At 45.9% G+C, this 23,828-nt stretch overlaps 2 protein-coding genes across 3 annotated transcripts; both read right to left on the bottom strand.

Annotated features, from left to right (window-relative positions):
- Positions 1-675: 675 nt before the first annotated feature.
- On the bottom strand, positions 676-8,531 carry LOC143822457 (glutathione S-transferase theta-1-like). The gene is made up of 5 exons (XM_077307616.1): positions 6,546-8,531; positions 4,551-4,638; positions 3,459-3,609; positions 2,323-2,499; positions 676-913 (listed from the first exon to the last, which is right to left on the bottom strand). The coding sequence occupies exons 1-5, from the start codon at positions 6,655-6,657 to the stop codon at positions 728-730; spliced, it is 714 nt and encodes a 237-aa protein (XP_077163731.1). The 5' UTR covers positions 6,658-8,531; the 3' UTR covers positions 676-727.
- Positions 8,532-8,693: 162 nt separating this feature from the next.
- Positions 8,694-23,313, bottom strand: DDX51 (DEAD-box helicase 51). Of its 2 annotated transcripts, none has more exons than XM_077307615.1 (16): positions 23,192-23,313; positions 21,165-21,448; positions 20,278-20,471; positions 19,731-19,881; positions 18,970-19,115; positions 17,456-17,527; positions 16,947-17,053; positions 16,368-16,476; positions 15,758-15,903; positions 14,254-14,446; positions 13,363-13,478; positions 13,166-13,282; positions 12,443-12,544; positions 12,219-12,282; positions 9,941-10,075; positions 8,694-9,171 (listed from the first exon to the last, which is right to left on the bottom strand). In XM_077307615.1, the coding sequence occupies exons 1-16, from the start codon at positions 23,212-23,214 to the stop codon at positions 9,145-9,147; spliced, it is 1,986 nt and encodes a 661-aa protein (XP_077163730.1). In that variant the 5' UTR covers positions 23,215-23,313; the 3' UTR covers positions 8,694-9,144. The 2 variants fall into 2 exon arrangements, with proteins under 2 accessions (XP_077163730.1, XP_077163729.1); XM_077307614.1 differs by having other exon boundaries at positions 21,084-21,448.
- Between the last annotated feature and the right edge of the window lie 515 nt (positions 23,314-23,828).

The raw sequence follows: 23,828 nt of genomic DNA on the forward strand, positions 1-23,828 counted from the left end.
TGTGAAAACGCCCACGGTTCTATGGAGGTAGAACCTGTCCTGCCTTCATGGAATTGTGTTCCGCTTGATCCACAGTCCCAAGACATTTAATAAGCTGAGCCCCTGAAATTCTCAATCCAATTAAACATCATACAGAAGGGAAAAAATTGTTAACAAGAGCCCTTTTCTCTGTCAAAGTTCATATGAGATCACCACCAGTCTGTAAGAGAGCAGATCAAGGGCCAAAACCTAGCCCTGACCACCATTTCAAGGTTTAGCATGGGAGAATAGTTATTCTTGACTTGATTGTTCTTATGATAAGTCTTCCCTAGGTGCAACCAGAACTCCCCCCTCCCATAGATGTTATCTTTTCCAGGAGCAAACAAATTTCAGAAGTGACCGAAAACCTGGGGGAAAGGAAGGTTCTTCTTGACACTTGACCGGGCATACGTAGCCTAGTCTGGGTGCATGCAGTCACATGTAATATGTGCCTGAGCTGTATGGAAGGGCGGTATAAAAATCTAATAATACATAAACAAAATAAAAATGTAGTGGGTCCAGTACAATTTGAAGAACTTGGCCACTTTCCTCTAGAACAAGGATCCTTTCACCCTAAGTAAAAAGAGGCATTGTCTGCCCAGAGCAGTAGGGAAAGAGAAGGCAGCTATGCAACAGTAGCACAATGGAAGCAACCCAGAGGAGACCAAGAGCTTTATTGGGAGAGAGTGCTGCCCCTCCTGAGGCTTAATTACAGATACTTTAGCAGAGCTTGCTTCAGCTGCTCCTGTATTTCAGGAAGACGATTTTCTGTGAACTTTAAGAGTGGTACATGGGCCTCCAGGAAGAGGTCCTTGCCAATGGCTTCTTCTACTCGGTGTCGCCATGCTGCCATCTTGGGCCTGCCTTCAAAGATGTCCCAGCCAGCTCCTAAGGGCTGCAGTGAGAAAGTGGGTTAAGCAGGTAGATGGGGTGGGGATTCTTCACATTTTCAAGAACTCTTTAAAGGACAGTCACCTATTTCAGTTACTACAACCTATTATCTGTTGGTACAGATTAACATTTCTCAAGGCTTCAACAACAGCTGGAACTGTCTGAGTGATTTTGGATTCCTACTTCAATCGTTTGCTTGCATGAAATCATAGAAAATAATTTTGGGTCTCAAAAGAGCAATTACTACTTATTTAAATATGATCAAGAGTTGAGGCCCCACAAAAAGGTGAAGGTGATGAGCCAGAGTGAATCCATTTTCAATCTGTTTTAGCTTAGAAATATCTTAGGTGGCTGCGATCAGCTTAAGCTAGCAAACACATGCATAGCAAAGTATCAGTGAAGAGACTATAAGCTATTATTCTGGAGAACAAGTTGCAGTATCTGCTCCATGCTAGCCAAGGCTGTAACTATCCTGGGAGAACAATACGCAGCTCATAGACTGTATCTAGTAAACATGCAAGATAAGATGAAACTGAATGTGGGAACTGGGCAACATATCAAGCAGCAATTGTATGATTTGTATCATTGTACAAATTGTATCAGCCAACCCTGCCCAATCACCAATTATTTGTGTTATGGCTATAGTTGATTCATGAAGACACATGTAATGAAAAGATTATTTACACATGCTTGAGAAAGTAATTAGCATACATTGATACCAACCTTTCCTTGTTTTCTCCAGGGCTAGAGGTGGGTCCCTTCAGTCCATCCTCCCCTTTGGTTTCCTCTGTTTTTCATCCAGGTGCTGTTCTGGCTAGCTCCCGTGAAATGCAAATGCTATCTGAATGGCCTTGCTCTGAGCTGTAACATCTAGGCTCACTGAGAGAGGCAACTGGGGTAAGAACAAGGGAGCAGACGGCCAGTCTCCAAGTTTTGTACCTTTGTTGATCAAAGGGTTCCAGCCCTGGGAACCACTTTTCCCGCTCAGTGTGAGTTTGAGTTGATATAAACCCCACTTCTCCCTTTGTACTGTCTTTGCCAATTGCCTAGCTCTTTGTGTTCCTGCTTTTGATGCCTGCTCCTGTAAAGTGCCTTTAAGATTGACTTTTGCTATGGTTCTCTTGCCTGGGGCTCTGCTGTGTTAGTTCTGAGGGCCCCAAGCTGAGGTGCATTCCTTGGGTCATGACAACCACTTGAGGTGGACATCACCTCCTGTTGCAATAGAAGCATCACTCTGCTTAAATAGAATTCCTGTCATGTCTTGGTAAGGCATGCCAGGCCAGGGTCCAATTTGGACTTCGAAGGCATACTTCCCTATCCATACTGCAGAGCTTCCTTGCAGCAGCTCTGTGAGGGGCTTGATTGCCAGGGGCATCCAGAATGTTTTGTGTTATCTGACACTGAAGTGCTCACCTGCATGAGTTCCACAATGGCCACCAGGTCTGCCAAAGAGATCTCGTTGCCTACAATAAAAGGCCTGTCCTGGAGAAACTTCTCTTCAAACTGTTTCAGAACTCCAATCAGATCTTCAAGGGCACCATCTGACTTGGCAGGTGAAAGTAGCTCATCCCTATAAATGGGTGCTAAAGCCTAGCCAAAAGATGAAGGGAAAGGGAGAAATTAAAAACACGAACTTTGCTAGGGACTGCTTTTAACATGCTCACACTGCAGCAGCAAGAAAGAAGTCATGTTGCCAGGTCCTCCCCGGTCATTGGGGGAGATGGATGGGTAGGATGGCCAGATCCAGACCGGGAAACTCTTGGAGATTTGGGGATGTAGCCCAGGGAGGACAGGGCCCTCAGAGGGATACAGTGCCACAGAGTCCACCCTCCAAATCATCCATTTGCTCCAGGGGAACTTTCAGTGGTTCCCAACCTTTTTATCACCGGGGACCCTTCCCATCCCCATCATTGGCCATTTTGGGAGGAGGAGGCAGGTTGACATGACCATATATGGACATATCACCTGCTAAATGTTTAACACGTTTATAAAATATATTATAAATTAATTAGCATCTGACCATTCGGGAAACTCTTCCAGGGCCATCAAGAAATCCCAGGCTTTCATGAAACCCTGGTGGAGAAAGCCTACTCTTTGGTCAAAACGTTGAAAAAGGTTGATTATTTCAGATCTATCAGATCTTTCTACCTAAGCACTATGATTCTGAGACAGTAAGAGGGTCTCTGACCATTTCCGTCTGCCCTACTCTCTGCTTCCTGCCCAGGAGAGTGCCTTCTGCTAAATAGCTGTCCACTGATATCAGGATGATTATGAAGATTTTTTTCCCCGCTGCACTTAATGGGTCCAAACAGTATAGGCAAGACTCCACACCTGATGCTGTTTATGCAGACTCTGCCTTGAACCCAAGAGCTTTGACATTTGTGATGGAGCTCTTTGCTCTAGCTTGAAGGTTTGAAGAAGCACCATTTAACTTATTTATTTCACTCTTAAAATGCCTACCGATTTTGCCATTGCAAACTCTTGCCCTCCAATTTGGCTCTGTGCTCCTCACACAGGAGTAGGGGGAGGAGATCTTGCGTAGCCCTTACCTTGATCAGGAATACTTTGCTTCCACACAAACGAGTGGCCAAGTGCTGCCAAGACAGGTACTCATCCACACGGGCTCGTTTCTGCAGGTCAGAGGGGTACCAATGATCTGGGGTGTTGAATTTCCTTGCCAAGTACAAAAGGATAGCAATGCTGTTCAAGGGAGGGAAAGCAATTAAGTTGTGGGGAAAACAAAAGAGCAGATTGATGCACCAGAAAACCAGAGGGATTCTAAGCATCTTGAGCAGGGGTAGTCAACCTGTGGTCCTCCAGATGTCCATGGACTATAATTCCCATGAGCCCCTGCGTTTGCTGGCAGGGGCTCATGGGATTTGTAGTCCATGGACATCTGGAGGACCACAGGTTGACTACCCCTGATCTAGAGGGCTCTGCTCCAACAGTGTAGCAACAGCCAGTTCTATAAATGACTGTCCAGAAAAGCTAGAAGGATCCTGAAAAGCCCCAACTCTCAATCCAAAATGAGCCTGAGGCAGCTTAGCAGCTAAGTTTGCAGAAGTGTAGAATTTGGGCATAGTTGGTACCACCTCTTTTGCAAGTCAAGAGAAATGTGTTTCAAAATCGCTTCCTCTCTATCAGCTTCTTGCAAACTACACTTTCTGAAACTCCTTTCTGAAACTACAAGGCCTTGGAATTGATTAAAATGCAAAACAAGGAGAAAGCAGAGATTTCTACAGAGAACTGGTGTGCCTGAAGGCACCATGCCAGTGGGTGACCTGGCTTCTTTTCCAAAACAAAAGATCCAACCCTACCTTTCCTCCCCAATGGAGGAGGTGAGGTGCTTCAGAAGACATCACATTTGGGTCTGCAGGGAGTACATCAAAAATAACTTCCCCCTTCCATAGGAGGAAGCTTGCCTCCAAAACTCCCAGCTATTTAAAAAAATTGCTCCCCTTAGTAGTCATTCTGTGACTGGCCCTACCTTCTGCAGCTGCCATGATTTAGGGGCATAGACTACCCTTTTCTGAACCCCCAGGAGTGTCCATAAGCTTGAACTTTTGCAACCTCTGCTGCAGACACGGCAGAAGTTTAGCAGAAGCTGTGAAGTCACCATTCCCAATGGCAACAGCCCTTACCTCTCTGCTAAGGTGAAGTCAGCATCTTTCAGAGCTGGCACTTTCCTGAGGATGTTCACCTTGCCAAACTCTTCAGCCTTGTTTTGCCCTAGGTAGGTTTAAAAGAGGAGTCAACAGTGGCTGCTTGACAACAAAGAATGCTAGGAGAGAAATATTGGCTGCTCATACAGCTTATATCGAACACCCAGTTCTGTGCTCCCATCTTCATTGGTTGCACTTGGGTTTTGTGCATGTTTCTCTGCCATTTCTCCTAAGCCAGCTTCTATTATTCATTCACATATTATTTATTATAGTATTTATTTATATTTATATACCGCCCTCCCCAGAGGCTCAGCTTGTATACCACTCCTCTCGATGGGCAGTTCAAAACAGTAGGATAAAACAATCAAAACAGCATAAAATTACTAAAATTAACCATGAGAAAATTAGCAATTAACAATGGGACAAAAAGGTGTTGCACAAAACAAGCAAGGACCTGGAGTAGATGCACATATGCAATAGCGAAATGCAAACCACTTTAGTTGCTTCAGCACACACTGCACCATGCATACCGATCACCATCAACCTATATTCCTAAATGACCATATTTATTTAGATTTTTATACTGCCCTTCCATATGGCTCTGGACAGTTTACATGAAACATCATGAGGTAATTACATGGTACATCACAACAAATATAACAATCATAACATATCAACTAGGATATTTCAACAGAACATTGTTCAACAAAGATAGCAACTTTAACGGAACCCTTGAGTAGGTCATATTTAGTCATGTAAAGGGGGCATCAGGGGGGACCAGTGGATGTTGTTGGGTCGGTCAGCCTCAAGCAAATACCTAGTGGAGGAGCTCCCTTTTCCAGGCCCTGCGAAATTGTGGGAGTTTGAGCGGGGCCCTGATCTCTTCAGGGTGCTCGTTACACCAGGACGGAAAAAGCTCTAGGGGGCCAGGATGGAAAAATCTCCAGCCCTCGTTGAGGACTGACGTGCTTCTTTAGGGCCAGGGGTCACCAGCTGGTTGGTAGGGGTAGAACGTAGAGCTCTTTTGGGGGTATAGGCAGAGAGACGGTCTCTCAGGTACACTGAGAGGCCCAGACTGTGTATGGCCTCGAAAGTAAGTGCCAAAACCTGATCCGGAATTCAATTGGGAGCCAGCTGAGTTGTTGGAGTACAGGTCAGATGTGGGATCTTAATTACTAATGTGCCTTAACGTGCCACGGAGTATCAGATGCATGCATTTTCTAGCACTGTGTAAGAAACTGCAGGAAATGCTTGCATAAGTTAGTTCACACTGCATACAAACAGGAAGAAAAATGTGAGGAAACAGCAAAGCAGAGATCTGAATCCTGACTTCCCTCTTGTGCACATGCATGTACAGCTGAATTGTACTTCACACTGGGGAGATTCTCAAGCAAATCAAGAGTCTCGCATACAGCTGCTTCCACTCAACCAGATTCATCCATCCATATTAATTTAGCCCATATGTAACTCGGATTCTTTCCTTGTTGTCAGATTGAACTCCCCACTGCATAATATTTTAGAAATAAAGATCACCTGATCATAGCATTGACTGGGGAAAAAAACAAAGACCAGCCAGCCCAACAAGTCCACTCACGGTGTAGGAAGGACCACACAGACCAACTCTCAAAATCCAAATAATATGCACAATAACTTATCACACTCCCAGTTGTCCCCAAAATGTATGTATCCTGACCAGGGTTAAATTCGATTTCTAACCCCCCACCCGGGTCAAATATGCAAAGAAAGGGCATTTCTTCCTAAAACCAATGCTAATTAGCCATGAAGACACACAAAATCCTTGATGTAGTAGATTAATGGAACTCAACACCTGGTTTGGAAGAAAAGACCCCTCCCATCCCCAGCCATGTTTCCATCAAGGGTGTGATTGCTTGGAGGGTTAAAATCAGGGGTTACTGACTGGGCAGAGCAAGGTGCCCTCTAAGTCTAGCCTATGAATCCAGCTCCCTCTCTCACCTTTCAGGAGCAGCACCTGCTTGAACTCAAAGGGGATGCCATTTTTCTTGGCAAAGATGTAGACAGACCGGCAAGGCTGAGAGAGCAGATCCAAGTAAAGCTTCAGGCCCATTGTAACAGGTACAGGAGATAAAAGCAGGCAAGGATGAGAAAAGCCTTCTGAAGTTCAGAGCACTGGTCTCTACAGCACTTCTTGAAAGTTGGCCGGCCCAACTACTGTTGCTTTAGACCAATCAAGAACCTCTCTTCCTCCAGCTCCACCCACCATCTGTCAAGTGAAGCTTGTTTTCCCATGAATGGTAGTAGTGAAATTTCAGAGAGGTCGGAATTTCTGCCAAATAAGAAAGGTGGTGGCTCTTTAAAGTAAGGGCAAAGTAACTCCAGGGGTTGCAAGAAAGATGATAGGGCTGTCCTCAAGTCCTATGATAGTAACCCCTTGTGTTTCAGGTCCCTCCTGCAGCCCAACTACTAGATTTGCACCAGAAAACTAAGATTATGTTCCAATAGGTTAGTTTCTCTGTTACCTTCCTCAGTTAACAGAATCCAAAGAATCTGTAATTGCACAAATAATACATTTTGAATATTTTAAAATCGGAAGGATTCTCTGGTCAACTCAGGGCAGGCAGCACCAATAAAACAATTTCCCCATTCCCTACACTATGGGGGTGGGTGGGCTTTACTGGTTTTTAAATTGGTAATTGCAATACCATTACAATGTTATGACCCCTTTTCAATGTGGAGACATGCCCTTTCCTTTATATCTCCACAATGAAAAGAGCTTTGGACTCACTTGGGAAGTTTTTAGGCTGCCTGTCCAGAATTCTACTTCAGGTGGCTTACATGTGAACTCACCATATTATTTATTTATATTAGTTTTATTTATATACTGCCCTATACTGTTGCTATAACATAACAACATTAACATATTAAATATAACCCCAAGAACTGGTCAGTTCAGGATTCAGTTGAGGAAGAGGGGAGTTTCTTTGGGGGGGGGAGCAGGGGGCAGTAGATGGTTGTTGGTTCAGTCAACCTCAAACCAAATGCCTGGCAGAAGAGCTCCATTTTGCTGGCCCTGTGGAACTGAGCTAGCTCTGGCAGGGCCCTAATCTCTTATGAGAGCTCATTCCACCAGGTGAAAACCAGGATAGAGAAAGCTCTGCCCCTGGTTGAGGTCAGGTGAGCTTCCTTAGGGCCAGGGATCACCAGCCAGTTGGAAGTGGCAGAGTGAGGAGCTCTTTGAGGGGAATAGACAGTGGACCAGTTGTGGGACCTCTACAATGTTCCTGTGAGGGCCTGTCTGCTGCTTTCTGGGCCATTTGTAGTTTCCGGATCAAAGTTAAGGGTAGGCCATGTTATCACTATCCTTATCCATGGTTCCTCTATATATTTGTGAAACAGCCTAGGGGGTGGGATGTGTCCGTACACCCTGATTGGCCCTGTCCCTACAGCGCCCACCCTCACTCCCTGGACGCTAGCCACATTCCTCTCAGACACGACCCAGAGACACACAGATCCCTGCCAGAGTGAACACAAACCCTCATTCCCTCCTATCGCTCCTACTGCAAGGGAGGCCGAGAGAGACACAGAGAGAGCTGCCCCAAGCTGCTGACAGAGACACAGAGAGAGCCGCCCCTGCTGTGACGGAGGGAGAGAGAGACAGACAGAGCTTCCCCAAACTGCACATCAGCCCTCCTTCCCTCCTACAAACCAGCCCTCATTACCTGCTATGCCTCCTGCTGCGAGGCACACGCAGCAAGAGGGAGCAAGAGGGAGAGAGAGACACGCAGAGAGAGATCTGCACCTTCCGGTGTCCCCTGGGTCCTAGCACCCATTGCATTCCTGCTTGCAATGGGCTTTCTTGCTAGTCAATATATAAAAATAAAACCAACGTATATAATCAGGAACATGAAGAAAAGGAGGACATAATACTTCATATTATTAAAAGTGAGAATCCTCAGAGGAAGTTATTGGCAATAGTTGGACAAAAAGAAGCATTAAATGAATCACTGCCACATGTATACTCGCATCCGGAAATTCTGTGTTTGGGTGGTTTCACAATATTTTCATACTCTCAAGTTTGTTCTAAGTGCCTGCACCAATCTTCCTGCTCACAAACAACGGTCCACGGAAAAATCTTGCTCAAACCAAGAAACAAAAAGCAATTTTTATTTAAATAGCATTTCTCCGATGAAAGTGCACTTTACGTGGAGCACCAGTAGTCACTTCTGGAAGCACAACTGGACCTTAAAAGACCAGGAAAAGAAGGCAAGGCAATGAGGAAGCTCCACTCTGTCATGAAGGCTGAACAAGAGGAGGCTGGAGATTCTCTGCTCTTTCCTTTTGGCTGGGTTAAAGCCCCACTGAGAAACAGCCTCTCCTCCTGACAATGTTCTGCTGGTCCTCTAAGACTGCAAATGGCACTGTAAGAACAAAGACAGGCTCGCAGCTTGCTCTGCTCAAGTTTCAAACAGATGTTTCTTTTTCACTTCCCCATTCTCCAGGGTGCTGGTAATGGTATGTGTTCTCAAATGCTACACTCCAGTCCCTGCTTGTTTTTCATAGCAGCTAAGCATACAGCAGCCGTTCCCTTGGCTGCTCAGGATCGCTTCTTGGCTTCCTCCTCCTGTTGAGACAAAGAAGTGGTCAATGCCTGGCTAATATTCTCCGAGTAAGCAACTGTGGGATTTGGAAACAGTTTCAGGAAGGGAAACAAAGATTAGCTAGTGGCACTTCTGTTTTGCATTTTGTCACTATTATGTTCCTTCCCTCCCACAACACTTTGATACTACGGCAAATTAGAGAGATACGTGACTGACCCAGCAAGCTTCATGGCCAAGTGGAATTTGAGCCCACCAGGTCTTAGTACAACATGCCTGCCACCACAGTGTCCTGATAATCCCACCAAACTTCAGCCTTTATCCCCGCTACCTTGGAAGACAGAGCTTCTCAGCCTGTTGGTGGAAGCTCTTCGTCTGCAGCAATTCCACATGCCCCGAAATCCCCCATCGCTTTCCTTCCAGACTGCTAGGCTGCCCCTCAGCACCACTGTCTGCTTGGGAGTGCAGACACACCACACTCACCCAAGTGCAGGCCTGGTGCTCTCTGAAATTGCCGTGGCTACCCCTGAAACTGTAGGGCAGGGGTAGTCAAACTGTGGCCCTCCAGATGTCCATGGACTACAATTCCCAGGAGCCCCTGCCAGCGAACGCTGGCAGGGGCTCCTGGGAATTGTAGTCCATGGACATCTGGAGGGCTGCAGTTTGACTACCCCTGCTGTAGGGCCTTGAGACCTGGCGTCTTAGCTATGCCAGGCTGCTGTTGCTGGTGATTTCCAGATGACAGGCTCCCACTTCTGTTCAAATCCGAGGTTCCCTCTCAGAAGCTAGCGGTACCTTGACAACGTTCTGGAGTTCAGCCAGGGCTTCCTCATACTGCTGGAGGAGAGGCTTGAGGCTCTCGCTCTTCACTAGCTGCTGTTCCAACTCAGGAAGGCCGGCTTCTTTCAACATCTTCAGGAATTTGTGTTCCTAGACAATGAGAGTCACGTCATCTGAGAAACTAAAGGAGTCTGGGAAAATGCTCCAAGCCTGAACAAGGCATCCAGGGATCACAGGCCCAGTCCTGTACCCACCCCAAACCCTGCCGGTTCCCCTTCTCAGGGCTGTTGCTACCCCAAGTCTTGCCAGGACATCTGAAACTCTTCTTGGAAGCAGAATGAGGAATTGGCTTACCCGAAGACCTCTTCTCTTCAGTGGGGAGAAGTCCTCCAGAATTGGTTAGGTCACGCCGCCACTCGCTCCAGGCAGGGCTGTGCAAATTAGTATGCCTTTACTGGACCACAGGGAGCTGACCCTCTCCAGGCATGCAACAGCCAACAAAGCTCCCCAAGAAACGTAGTTAGGTAATTCTTAACTTCATTTAATAAACGTTTACAACAATAGTATAACGTTTTGTTCCTTCTTCACAACGAAATTATAATGAATTAGAACAGTGGTGGGAATATAAGTTGGAGGACTTTGCCCTACTGAAGAGGTCTTCAGGTAAGCCAATTCCTCATTCCCCTTCAGTGGGGGAAGTCCTCCAGGATTGATTATGTATAACAGCTTAACCATGGGTGGGTAATTATACAATGATAAGGGTGTCTTATCAAGGGTAATAAAACTTTGGAAAGACTCCACATGGGGAATCATGCTGTATAGGAAGTGCTAGTTGTGTAGCACCCTTTAAATACTTTTGAATTAGTTTCTTACTCGTAATGCCCTTGAGGCCTTTTGCTTCCAAAATCACTGCAAGGGCTGAAACCTGACATTTTAAAGTGTTTGGTCTGAGACCTTTACTTCTCCCTTTATGTAAAAAACTCAATATGTCCTTCAAAGAAGGGTTATTCAGATTGACTCTCCGATTTTTAGACCAATTATTGAATGCCTGCCAAGTATAATTATAAATAAATGCTTGGACCTTGATTTAATAGGTCTGCTCTATTGGTAGCAACCAAGGTCATCCCGCCTTTAGTTGTGCTATGGCCGAGAACCAAGCCCTTCTTGGCCAGCAAGGTGCTACCTGTAACAGGTCTGCTCCAATCTTCCTAACTTTGCAGGATACCCTGCTCAACATTTGTGTTGGGGAAGAGCATACAGACCCTGAGACCATTTTTGTGAAGAATTTTGCAGTGCCCTAGTCACTGCTGTTGGCAGGAGGTTTAGCCTTGCTAGCATAAAAAAATCACTTCAGGGAAGGCAATTTTAAAGATGTAAAATCCCTCACTGATTGACCCTTAAGAACTCTCACTCTAGCCCTCTATCAGGTTGTGACTGCTGGACTGGCTTACTCTTTGTTGTCTGGGCTGCAGGCTGCTTGCCTCTGCCCAATCCTGGCTGCTGAAACCACAATTGCTGCCAGTAATGACTCCAGTCCGCCACAGGGGGTGCTAAAGGGGCAGGAAAAACGGCACAGGTTGATCTGAAGCTGCTACCGTGTTCTCGATCTGGGGTAGAGGGTCCTGCCACAGAAAGGGTCCCATCGACCCCCCCAGGCCGCTCACCACACTCATCAGCTGCACACTTCCAATCTGTAGTGATGGGGCCAACTGTGCTCCTCTTTCTTCGCTGTCTGCCTCCAGACACGGTAAATTCTGCCTGAGAATGTCGCGCCTCTTAACTTGAGTAGGTGTTGTCGCTGAGGACTGGGCTATTTTGTCCCCTCCCTGCTCTGACAGAACAGGGGTAAGGGACTGGGGGATCTGCATTGGTGCAATGGGACCTGGGAGGGAGGAGGAATTACTCTCTGGGCACCAAGACATAGACGACCGTCTGAGTCCTCTCCTTCCTTGCCTTCTCCAGTTTGTCTTTTTTCTTTGGCTGGCTGTTTGCATTTTTCTTCTTTAGTGGAGAAGCATCCATTGTCTTCCAAATGGCCATGCTGCAGAGCCACAGAGCTTCACTAAGAAGGTCTTCCTGAAGCTAGCAGGGCTAATTGAACTGGAGAGGGTCACCTCAGTGTGGTCCACTAAAGGCATACTAATTTGTATAGCCCTGCCTGGAGCGAGTGGAGGCGTGGCCTAACCAATCCGGGAGGACTTCCCCCACTGAAGGAGAACAAGCAAGAAACCTGTCTCTACAGTGAACACAGTGCAAATTTATGGGAGACAACAGAAGCCAGCAGAAAACCTACCTGCACTTTCAGCAGCATGGTGAAGGCCAGGCCGGCTTTTCCAGCACGAGCTGTTCTGCCCACCCTGAAAGAAGACCGCAGGAAAAATGGCCCATTTAATTACTTGCTTGGCTCTGGTCAGCCTACACTGCAGTACGTAATGCACTGCCAATTCCAAGCTCTCAGGAGCAAATTAATCTATATTTTTAGAAGGGGAAAAAAATCTTTTTCTTGGGAGACATTACCGGTGAACATAGGTCCTGATAAACTGAGGGGCATCGTAGCTGATTACACATTTCACTCCTCCGATGTCAATTCCTCGAGCAGTGGCATCCGTGCTGATTAAGCTGTTTGAAAAGAAAGGTACTAAGTGCTCACCTTGTCACAGCCCAAACAGTGGCACAGCAGACCTAGGTATGATTGCCAACCTCCGGATCACACGTGTACATATGAATCTGTCTTATACTGAATCATACCATCAGTCCATCAAGGTCAGCACTGTCCACTCAGACTGGCAGGGGCTTTTCCACATCACCTGCCTGGTTGTTTCAACTGGAGATGCCAGTGGACTGAGCCTGAAACCTTCTGCATGCCAAGGGGATACTTTACCACTGAGCCATGGCCCCTCCTCCTTGTTCATTTAATTTCCATTTGTGCTGCTTGTGATGTTATTACCCCTGACCTGGATAGCCCAGGCAAGGCTGACATCAGGGCCCTGCCAGAGCTACACAATTCCACAGGGCCTGTAAAGTGGAGCTCTTCCACCAGGCTTTCGGTCAAGACATGTAAACAACTAGAGTCCAGAGGTCCCTTCCACCCACAATCTGCACTCACAGAAAAGAACAGGAACCACAGTGCAGAAAATGGAGGAAACTGTCCTATTGTTAAATGTTGATTTTGTTATCCATTTCTATTTGACACAAGTTCCTATTGTCAAAACTGTTATACGTGCTCAAACCAATACTCACAGCTGGATCTTCCCTTGTTCAAACTCCTTCAGGGTCCGTTTTCGCTCTGCTGGACTCAACCGGGAAGAGAACTCCGCCACATTCACCCCACCAAAGGCTCGAACTAGCAGGAACAACCTGGGGAAAGAGAAAGACATACTTTGGCTGGCTGGCCAAGATGCAAGCCAGCCTATCAACATGTCAAGGTCAATACTCACCTGTGGGAAGTTTCTTTGCTGTTAGTGAAGCATAGCACTCGGCTGAATTTCATGGTCAGCAGAAAATGCAGAAGGAGCAGTGGCTTGGATCGCAGGCTGCAGGGTATGTAATATTGCTGCAGGAAACAAGAACAAACAGCTACTACCCACAGAGCTCTGATTTTGGCTGGCAAGATCAGGGACACTAAGCCATTGGCAGACCAAACTGCTCCTGCTCTTTTACTAGATGGCGCTCATGGGTACCTTTAAAAGGATTTAATGTCCAAATGCCCATCTAAAAAAGAAATCACTGTGTATTTTTGTCACCAACAATATGAACATGCGTTCCACTCCAAGGTTTCAGGTTTTAATATGCACAGGTTGCTGATATAGGAATCATGGTTCTTATCTCTGCAAATGTTTCTATCCATTTCAAATAGCTGGTGATGTATTCTGTCCACTAGATTTCCATCCATAAATCACAGAGGCTCAGTTCCAAAACCAGTACCCCAGAAAATAACCACAGAATACTGAATACGTACAGATAGTATAATCAGTTGGCCTAAGAAGCCACCAAATCTTTGCTGACTCTCTTGCCTTGTTTTCTGAACTGTTATGATAATAGCTTCCCAAACTAAGCCAGTTGGCTGTTAGCAAGGACTTTTGCCCTTGACTGGCTCTTGCCCTAGAATTCCAGGGAACTGCCTGAAATATTGACTTTTGACCATCTTCTGGACCCTGGGCATTGCCTTAATGTAAAAGTGAATGATGGAAGTCCCATATCCACCCCATCCACACCCCACTGGCAGTCTTGAGCTCTCCCCAAATGTGTTGCCACTTCATTGGTCAGAGGAAATGCCAGACTTTATGCCAATCATGCTACCACCATGCTAATAAAAGCCACATTCTTACCGTGAGCCCCTCAGGCAGGGTGTATTTCTTCTCAGGCTCCTGCTGTACAGTAGTGCCATCAGGCTGCATCTTGGAGTAGACGGAAGTAAAGAGGCAAGGCTTATAGAGGCCCAGTTGCTGCAGCTTCTCTGGATCCCGGCTCAGTGTGGCTGAGAAGAGGAGCTTTTGCAGAGGGAACTGGGGGAAGAAGGCTCTGGAAAGACAGAAGGCATTCCCTTCCTGCAAAGGAGCTCTGCAGCATCTCCTGCCTTTGGCCCTTTTTCATCATCCCTTTGCCAGGCCTGTTCCATTCTCTAGGCCCGTAGCTACATGTCAGTATTTTGCAATCTTCTGGTCTCAGCCTGTTCATCTATTTATTTATTCAGTTTCTATACCACACCGTATTGGCATACCTGTCTCAGGCCACTTAACAACATGAACAATAAACAGTCATAAAACAATTAATAGAGCTAAGAATCATTAAAACGAACCAGTACACTGTAGTTGCCAGATCTATCAAATGAACAGCTCTGCTTCCTTCTCAGTCCAGGGTGGGAGAGGGTTATGGAGAAGGGCCCTATTGATAGTATCCTAACTTATTGGCCTCAACCAAATGCCTGACAGAAGAGTTCCAGGTCCTTTGCAGGTCCTTTGCAACTAGGGCCTGTAGGGCCCAGAGTTCTCTTGGGGGCTCGTTCCACCAGGTCAGGAACAGGACCCAAAAGGCGCTGGCCCTGGTTGAGGCCAAATGTACATCTCTTGGGCCACGGATCACCAGCCTGTTTGCATTGGCAGAGCAGAGCACTCCTCAGGAGATGCAGACAGAAAGCCTGTTCCTCAGCCAGCTTGGTGTAGTGATTAAGAGCAGCGGCTTCTAATCTGGCAAGCTGCATGTGATTCCCCGTTCTCCCACGTACAGCCAGTTGGTTGACCATGGGCTCATCACGGCTGTAATAAAGCTATTCCAACCAAGCAGTAATATCAGGGCTCTCTCAGTCTGACCTCCCTCACAGGGCTTCCTGTTGTAGGGAGAGGAAAGGAAAGGCAATTGTAAGCCACTTTGAGGCTCCTTCCGGTAGAGAAAAGTGGCATATAAAAACCAACTTCTTCTTCATGTATGCCAGGCCCAGACTGCAAATGGCCTTAAAAGCCAGTACCAATATCCTGAAACTGATCTGGAGACCAATGCAGTTGCCTGAATTCAGGTCATCTGTGAGCCATGCAAGGTGTTCTGATGAGGACCCACACAGCTGCATTTTGAACTAGTTGTAGTTTCTGGGTCAGGGTCAAGAGCAGGTCATGGGGGCATATCCTAGGAGCATCTCAGGCTTTGAACCCTTAGCAGAAACTGTGGCCATAGAAGTTTAATTCCCAGAATAGGCTGACTGAGCCGCCAAGAGTGAGGAGATTCGATCTCCACTGCTCTGCCTCCTGTGCTTTCTCCCTGGCACTCTAATCTGCCTCTACTGGCTGTCAGTTAGCCACCTTTCCACGTCTCTGTCCTAGTCCCTGCTGGCTCACTCACCTGGCTGCTGTGATGGGCTCCGGCCGTGTCCTCCTGAACAGCTGATGTGGTCCAGGGCCTTCCTCAGGCTCATACACAGCCTTCTCGACCTGCGATAGCCAGTCCTGGTGCATGCTGTCAACCATGCGGTCTGCTTCATCAATGATCTGTCCTCGTATTCAATTGAGTCAAAGGAGCAGATCGCAAATGGAATTAGTGATTAATAAGATCTTATAGCCATGCCTATTATACCCATGCAGGAGATAAAAAAGGACATGCAGCTGGGAAACAGGAATAGGGACTGTATCAGCTCTATGAAGGAGCAGAAAAACCTCAATCACAAAACTGTTGCTAGATGCACATACAAACACACATACACAGAAACCCACATGTGCAGTACAACAGCCAAGGGGAAAATACTTTGGTCAGCATCTCATTTATTTCAGCAGGAGATCATTAAGAAAGCCCTTAATTTTTCCAGTTGAATCAAAGGGACTTAAGTGTTTAACACAGGCCCAATCGTAGCCTCTGTGCATCTTACCCCCCCAACCTCCACACTGGCATCCAAACCAGCCCAGCTAGACTGTGAACTTGTACAGTAGGGATTCAGGCAGGGACATCTGCCACTCACCAGGAAACGAAGTTCTCTAAGGCTGAACTGAGGACTCTGCTGAAGATGGTCCACCAGGCGTCCCGGCGTGGCTACAACGATGTCTGCCAGACTGCGGAATCCAGTGAGCCTGAGAAATGCCAGTGAATGAGAGCTTTCTATGGGATGGAACTGTGTGTATGTGCAAGGATGTATTGGACAGACAAGGACAGGAAATGCTAAGGAGCCACCTCTTAACCCCACAGGCCCTGACATCCATTTGGCCAGGTCTCCTTAGTACCACCACAATTGTGGCATTGCAGGCCAAGAGTTTGCTCATATCGGATCAGGATCCCACAAATCACAATAAGAGCAATTCCCACACACCCAGGGTTGCCTTTCTGAGTTTTTGAAGCACATTGTTCAGAATACCATTCTGAGCCAACACTGAATTCCATGGCCACAGAAGGCGACCGCCACCCCAGGAATCCTGGCTGGAGTGAATAAAAGCAGAGCTCTGCTCTGAGCCTGTTGCTCAGATGGTTTTAAGACCAGCATCTGTTCAATCAATGAGCCAACAAAATAATACAGAAATGGCATCAAGGTGAGAATGAAACTTACGTTTTCTCAGCAAGAGACTCTTGCTCCTTTACAAAAGATTTCTGCCCAGTCAGTTGAACGACCTTCAATCCTGTTCCATCTGTGTAAATGTTGAATACTTTACTCACCTACCAGGAGTGAATGAGAAGGAGGAGGGGGAAATGTGAGAACACAACAGGCTCAAGTCACCCCTTGGCTTGAAGACTGAGCAATCTCCGCTAAGCCTGATGGCAAGCAGAAGGCTGGAGATAAATCAAATGAATAAATATGCATCCCATCCTTCCAATGCTGTCGAGAAAGTGGAGCAATTGGACTTTACTCCCTGAATTCACTCCCCCTTGCTTCTCACACGGGACAGCCCCTTCCAAATGAGACCTTTGTTGTCAATCAGCTCAGCTATCCATCTAAGTGGGAGACTAATGACCCCCAGCTCCAAATGAAACAACAATCTGCAGCACTTTAACCAACAGGTGTGTTGAAATATCCCATTTCTTGTGTAGGGCAAAGGAGAGAAGTATTCAGAAATTTACCTGCTGTGCCAGCTCTTTGGTGGGCAAAACTGCCAAGGCTCGCACCTGGCAAACTACTCGTTCTAACAGGGCCTGCCAAGACAGAGTCAAAATATTAGCAACAGCTGGCTCAAATCTCAGTCCACTCAAATACATACATGAAAGCAAGCAGAACACATACACACACCCTTCTAAATTATCTTAGTTTGTTGCCTCCAGTGTTTTTCATATTGCACTCCCCAAATTCAACAGCCCACTCTTCAGGAGATCTCGATGAGCTAGTCAGAGAGGTCTACTCACAAATTCATTTTACATTACCTCCCACCTAATTGGCTTTGAATGTGGTGCAAAACTATTAAGGAGTTATAACCAGATTAAAATTTTGTAACTTGATTAGATTATGCACAATATGAATGGCTGTTTTGGCTACACAATTGTTTTTGTCAGTTTTGCAAACTATTGAAGATTTGGTGGAAGAAGAGGGGTAAAGGGGGAGGCAGAAGATTTGGTGGAATATTGAGCAGAAACAGCAGGGCTGTGGTTGGAAAGAGGAGGGGGCAGACGGATAAGTGACAAAAGAAAAAAGCACAGGAGCCATAGAAATCTCAGGACCTTTGGTACTTAAGGCAGGAAGGGAGAGGAGGACCATGGTATCCTTCAAGACCAAAAGCAACAAGTGGGGCTGAAGGCTAAAGTTCATTCATTCATCTGAATTACCCAATCAAACTTCTGGCCATCTATAGGAAACAATCTAAAGGAGTGTCATTCTAAAACTGAAGAACACACTTTCTAAAGCAATGCTAAGGCAGCTTGGTAAGTCCAGATACCCAAGAGAATGGAGAGAAGAAGACTTACAGAACATGTGACATACTCTATGTGATCATAATCGAAATGAGACTGTTTAGATAAAATGTGACAACCAGCCGCAAATTAAAGGACAAATCCAAAAGCACAGGCTGCAATGGTTTGGCCATGTCTGCAGGATGAACACCAGCAGACTGCCTTGTAAACTCTTCTGGCGAGAACGACCAACTGAATGGTAGATCCACTGACTGGCGCCGAAGAAAACGTGGCTTAAACAGATTGAGGAAGATCTTAGAAACCAGCGGTTGACTATCCACAAGGCCAAACTACTACCATCAATCTCCAAGAGTGGAAAGATAAACAAGGGAAAAAATCCAGTGGCACCTACAGCAGTGTACTGGCTAAGAGGACAACCTGCTCCACCAATCGCCAGGTAAAGGATAAAAAGAAGACATACTTGCACACTATGACCAAATTGGCTACCTGCCAGCTGGCTTTACAAAACATGGTCATGTGTGCTGAGGTTACAGAACTTGAACGTACCAGCACAGGTAATTATTTTGAAAAGCATATAACAGGTGCAAGTCTGTAGTGCTTTCCCCAGTTCTGCTTTCAACCCCCCAAGTCAATGCACACATTGCAACACCTAATGGAGGTTGAAGATTTTGGCATAGGACACACACAGGCCATATAGTCCAGCAGGTGGTCTATATAGTCTAGCCAAAACTCACCTGTATTACAGGGATGACAAAGGCTAGTGTTTTCCCACTGCCTGTAGGGGCTGAGACACAAATATCACTTGGCTGGTAACCATTCTTCGTGACCAAAAACCCACCAGATGCACTTTCCAAAATGGCTGGAATCACCTGTGCCTGAACTGAAAATGAACGATAGAGAGAGTCACTGTACAGTCAGGACAGGGTTACATTTAGGGTTAGGACAGGGTTACATTTCTGGCAGAAGGTATTGTAGGTCAACCACTGCCTGCCCCAACCAAATTTCTCAGACACACCTCTCACAGCAACACACAAATGGGCTCAATTCTCCTTCATATCTAACCGCAGAACAGACATGTCCCAGAGGGAGATGGTATACATAGAATCAGTGCTACAGTCAAATATTTAATGACACTTCTAGCCCAGCCCCAAAATGTTCAACAGATTAAACAAAACATAACCCTAGTTCAATTAAAATCTTGGGAGAGGCATTAAAACCTTTTCTTATGGTCTGATGACCAAATGACAGCCCAACACAGAAAAGGCCTCATTACCTAGTAACCAGAAAGTATCATACTGGGGGAAATCTATGCTGGATCCTGAACTAAAGGTATAGGCAACTCCCACCAAGAGTTACTTAGCCAACCCAGTTTTCCACCATCTAGGAACAAACACAGACTTTGGCTGTCTACTAAATGCAGTTTAGAAAAACTTCAATAAGAGTATGAAATAAAACATGTTCTTGTTATAAGAGATTATCCACTTCATTAGGATACCTGGAAACAAACATTCTATTGAATTTGCTTGCAGTTTCTTCTTTAATTTAGGGTGGATTTCTGGAATATCCTGGAGTGGAACAAGGTTCTCTTTGATCCTTTTCTGGACTAGTTTGGGCTGAGCAAGCCAGTGTGGCAAATAAGGCTGCACCTGCAAGTCACATCGGCAAAACATTGACACTGTGGCCCCAACCCAAGGAAGCACATGTGTAGATGTACCTGTACATCAGCTACTGTGGGCAACAAGCCACAAAGCACATTGGGTAGTTTTCTTGAAGACAAAATGCCCCTCTGACCCTCTCAGTTGAAAATTTACTTTTCAATATGTTTTAAGGATCCTCCCCCTCCTGTCCAACATTTGGCACTGACTGAAGAAAGAAATTAGAATTCTGAGTCTACCTTCAGCTTAGAAGGGAGTTTAGACAAGAATTTAACAGTCACCCCAGCACCCTAATCTTCAACAAATATAACTTCTATCAGCCTGCTTCCATATGTACCTTAAACATTATGGTATAATATATATTTGCAACCAGTTCCAGCCAGTTACCTTCAGCACAGCCTTTTTATCTGAAGTGCCAAGGACAATAATGGGAGAAGACAGAGGAGTTCCTTTCTGATTCAACATATTCTGCTTCTCTCTTTGGCTATCTTTCTCTGAAGGTGTAGAGCTGTCCTCTCTCTCTCCTGCTGCTTCTGCTGTACAGCTGTTGTCCAGATGACTCTCCAAGCTATCATCATTTCCTGATTGGCCAACATTTTGGAAAGAAATATATAAATATGACAATTACTTGAATTCAGAAGAGCACTAAGAGAAAAGAGTTCTTGCAGTAATCACAGTGGCATTCAAAAATCACACACAATGTTGGTGTCGCAGTGGCTGAACCTAAGATGCGTCTCTGTATGCCTACGAGAGGGCCTCCAAAGAGAAAAATAGAAAAGGGACCCCATCAGCCCCAAGGTCAAGGCGGCACACAGCTACCTACTTTACAATGACAGAAGGAAACTAGAGCTAGTTCCTCTCAACAGATGCTCACACAAAAAGACTTATCAAAGACACAACAGCTGCTTGAAGCAAACTGCTCTGCTTGGGATGGAACTCCTAAACTACTATGTGAGTAGCATGATGCAAGAATGTTACATTGTTCACAAAAGTAGATTGCTCCTGCAATATGTTCTTCATGCAATTCAGGACCAAGCCATAAAGTATCATGTGAATCATACTATGCTCCTCATAAAAGTGATCTCCCTCAACTGCAAAGATGATAGTGCACTGTACAGTGAGAATGGCACAAGAATTTTAACAAGGCCCTAAGCACTGGTCCCTGAAACCAAGTTTAGGCTCTTCCTGCATACCTGCTTCAATTTTTCTTGGAGGCCTTTTGGACTTTCCTCCTCTCTTTGGAGTTTTGCTCTTACTCGAACCATCGTCCTTACCAGGACTTTCTTTTTCATCAGCTTGTGACTGCCTGTTTGACTTTCTTTGATCTTTCCGATAAGGAGATCCATCACTTGAGCTCCTCTTTCTTTTCTTGATCTCTGGCCTTGATTCCTTCTCAGAATTCACTCCAGAGATTTCATTCTCTGCCTTTGTTTGCTCTACAGAAATTGGCTGACTCTGTTTTTGTTTCTGCAATTGGCGGGCTCTTGCCCTTTCCTGAAGCCGCTGCAAGAGCACCTGAGACTGATCTTCTGGCTCACCCTCTTCATCACCAGTGTATCTGTGGATTATACAACGGTTACAGCTATTTTACAACACTGCATTGTAACAAGTTAGTTTTAAAAGTCCCATCATAATGTACAAAGGTTTATTCCAGTTGCTGCAAATAGAAACTAGTTTCTGGGTGCAATAAATCTCAAGAGCAACAAGATGCATCTAACTCTAATCCAGATGTGATTCTGCTAGTGCAGAATGCAACATAATAAGGTTGCAGCTTCTAGTGTCATAAGAACCTCCAGCAGGAACTATATAATACTCTGGTTGCCCTACCTCTCCCTCCTATCCCAACGATATTTTAGAGTTGAAAGAACTGAGAAGAACTGATGGAGTACTTTCCCTATGATAAAAGCTAAGCTGTTTGGAGCTTTGGGGCATAGGGGGGAAAGGAGGTGGGGGAGAATATAGGAGACATTTGTGAAGTTATCGATGTATAAAGAGTGTGGGTACAGAGATTTTGCTGTCTCTTGTAATAATCAAAATTCTGGGTTATCCAATGAAAATCATTGGCCATATAGGAGCTGTGAAAGAAAGCACACCTTCTTAAATGTATGTAATTTGCTGTTACAAGAAAGTGAAAGCTCTGTCCTAAGATGTCTTCAAAGGGGAATGAGAAAAAGCAAACCAAGGAGATCAGGTCTATAGGTATTAGCAACAACAGCCAAGCTTATTATTTATTTACAGGGTTTAATTCCCAAAATCGAGTACAGAGCAATTCACTCAAACTTCTTAAAGTCACACATTAGAACTGACAAGACTAAAGACACTATAGCCCAACTGAGCATTAGCTGAAGCTGCAGCAAACCACTACATGGTTACTGTCTCCCAAAGGCATTTGATATACTGTATTTGCCGGCGTATAAGACGACTGGGCGTATAAGACGACCCCCAACATTTCCACTCAAAATATAGAGTTTGTTACATTAAATTACAGTACTATCCCTACTGAAGTGCACCCGGCGTATAGAACGACCCCCCCCCCACTTGGAGGCATGTTTTTCATGGGGAAAAGGTAGTCTTATACGCCAGCAAATACTGTAATATTATGTTTAGCTTCTTAATACCATCACAGAAGAAGCCAAATGAACAGCTGGTGGGAGAGAACCCCACATTTCCATGGCAGCCACAGACACACAAAACCTTGCATCTTGTGGAGGCTAAGCTAATATTCTTAAAGGATGGATTCAGGCAGCTGTGTCAGTGTGAAGCAGCAGAACAAAGTTTGAATCCAATAGCACCTTTAAGACTAATACAGTTTTATTCAGTGTATAAGCTTTTATGTGCAAGCACAATTCATCAGATACAGTTGTCTGGATCAAACTGTTTTTCACTATATCTGAAGAAGTGTGCTTGTATATGAAAGCTTATATATCTTGAATAAAACTTTGTTGGTCTTAAAGGTACTACTGGACCTTTCTGAAATAAACAAAACCACGCTGCTCATCGAGATAGATTCAAGTGGGCAGCCATCTGAAATTTGAGTCCAACGGCACCTTTCAGATCAACAAAGATTTATTCAAGGCGTGAGCTTTGGTGTCCATGCACACAAAAGCTCGCACCTTGAATAAATCTTTTGTTGGCTATTGGACTCAAATTATGTCGTACAGCTCATCAAGGCTACAAAAAGAGCATGCACTACGTTTTTTCACACGGTCAGCACAGTCAAAGGGAATGCTGACCTGAAACGGAACAGACGACACCTGACTCCCAACCGGGAATGAATCCTCACGTCCCACGCGGCTCTTACCTTTGGACAAGGAATAGCGCCATCGCGCGCCGCAGCAGGCTCTTCCTCTCTGCTCGGCGCTTTCTGATGACGAAAGCAACGTCGCGCCCGCTCGAGCTCGCTTTGGAAGCTCGCGGCAGCCGGGGCTCCAACCGGAAATGGAGGCCTCATGGCCCATCCCTTCCCTTGGCGCACGTGCGCTAGCGCGAGCGGCCCTTAATATTGTGCTGCGTGGTCGGAGCGGTTCCTGCTCTCTGCTTTTGGAGGGACCCCCAGCAGCCCCTTAGCAGGCTGGTTGCCGCCAGTGCACGGGAACGCGAGGGACCATGGCCGGGGCGCGCATGGCTCCTGGCTATCCCAGCTCGGGTGCCTCTTGGCTGGGGTGGTTCCAGCCCTCCCTACCAGCCAGTGCCACGGACTGCAATCCTGGACGGTGTCTAGGCCGGGGCTGACTTAAGTGGCTTGTCTCCAGAACGCGGCGATGCCACGGAGTGAACCCGGAACTTTCACTAGGCAGAGCATGTGCTCTGGTCACTCCTCAAAAGGACCGGACTACAGTGCTGGGTTCTTGTAAAACAAATTTAGAGTCCAGGGGCGTCTTTAAGACTAACAGAGTTTTATCCAAGGTGTGCACACTCGTGTGCAGGCATACTTCCTC

This window comes from Paroedura picta, chromosome 13, assembly GCF_049243985.1.
Source record: "Paroedura picta isolate Pp20150507F chromosome 13, Ppicta_v3.0, whole genome shotgun sequence".
NCBI classification, from domain to species: domain Eukaryota; kingdom Metazoa; phylum Chordata; class Lepidosauria; order Squamata; family Gekkonidae; genus Paroedura; species Paroedura picta.

Excerpts from the sequence above, each read along its gene's own strand:
- LOC143822457 (XM_077307616.1), bottom strand. The coding sequence starts at position 6,657 with ATGGGCCTGAAGCTTTACTTGGATCTGCTCTCTCAGCCTTGCCGGTCT. Across the intron at positions 3,610-4,550 it reads GACTTCACCTTAGCAGAGAG|CATTGCTATCCTTTTGTACT; the intron begins GTAAGGGCTGTT and ends TCCCTTGAACAG. Across the intron at positions 2,500-3,458 it reads GCAAAGTATTCCTGATCAAG|GCTTTAGCACCCATTTATAG; the intron begins GTAAGGGCTACG and ends TCTTTTGGCTAG.
- DDX51 (XM_077307614.1), bottom strand. The coding sequence starts at position 23,214 with ATGGCGCTATTCCTTGTCCAAAG. Across the intron at positions 21,449-23,191 it reads GCGCTATTCCTTGTCCAAAG|ATACACTGGTGATGAAGAGG; the intron begins GTAAGAGCCGCG and ends TATAATCCACAG. Across the intron at positions 13,283-13,362 it reads AGCAAAGAAACTTCCCACAG|GTTGTTCCTGCTAGTTCGAG; the intron begins GTGAGTATTGAC and ends CTCTTTCCCCAG.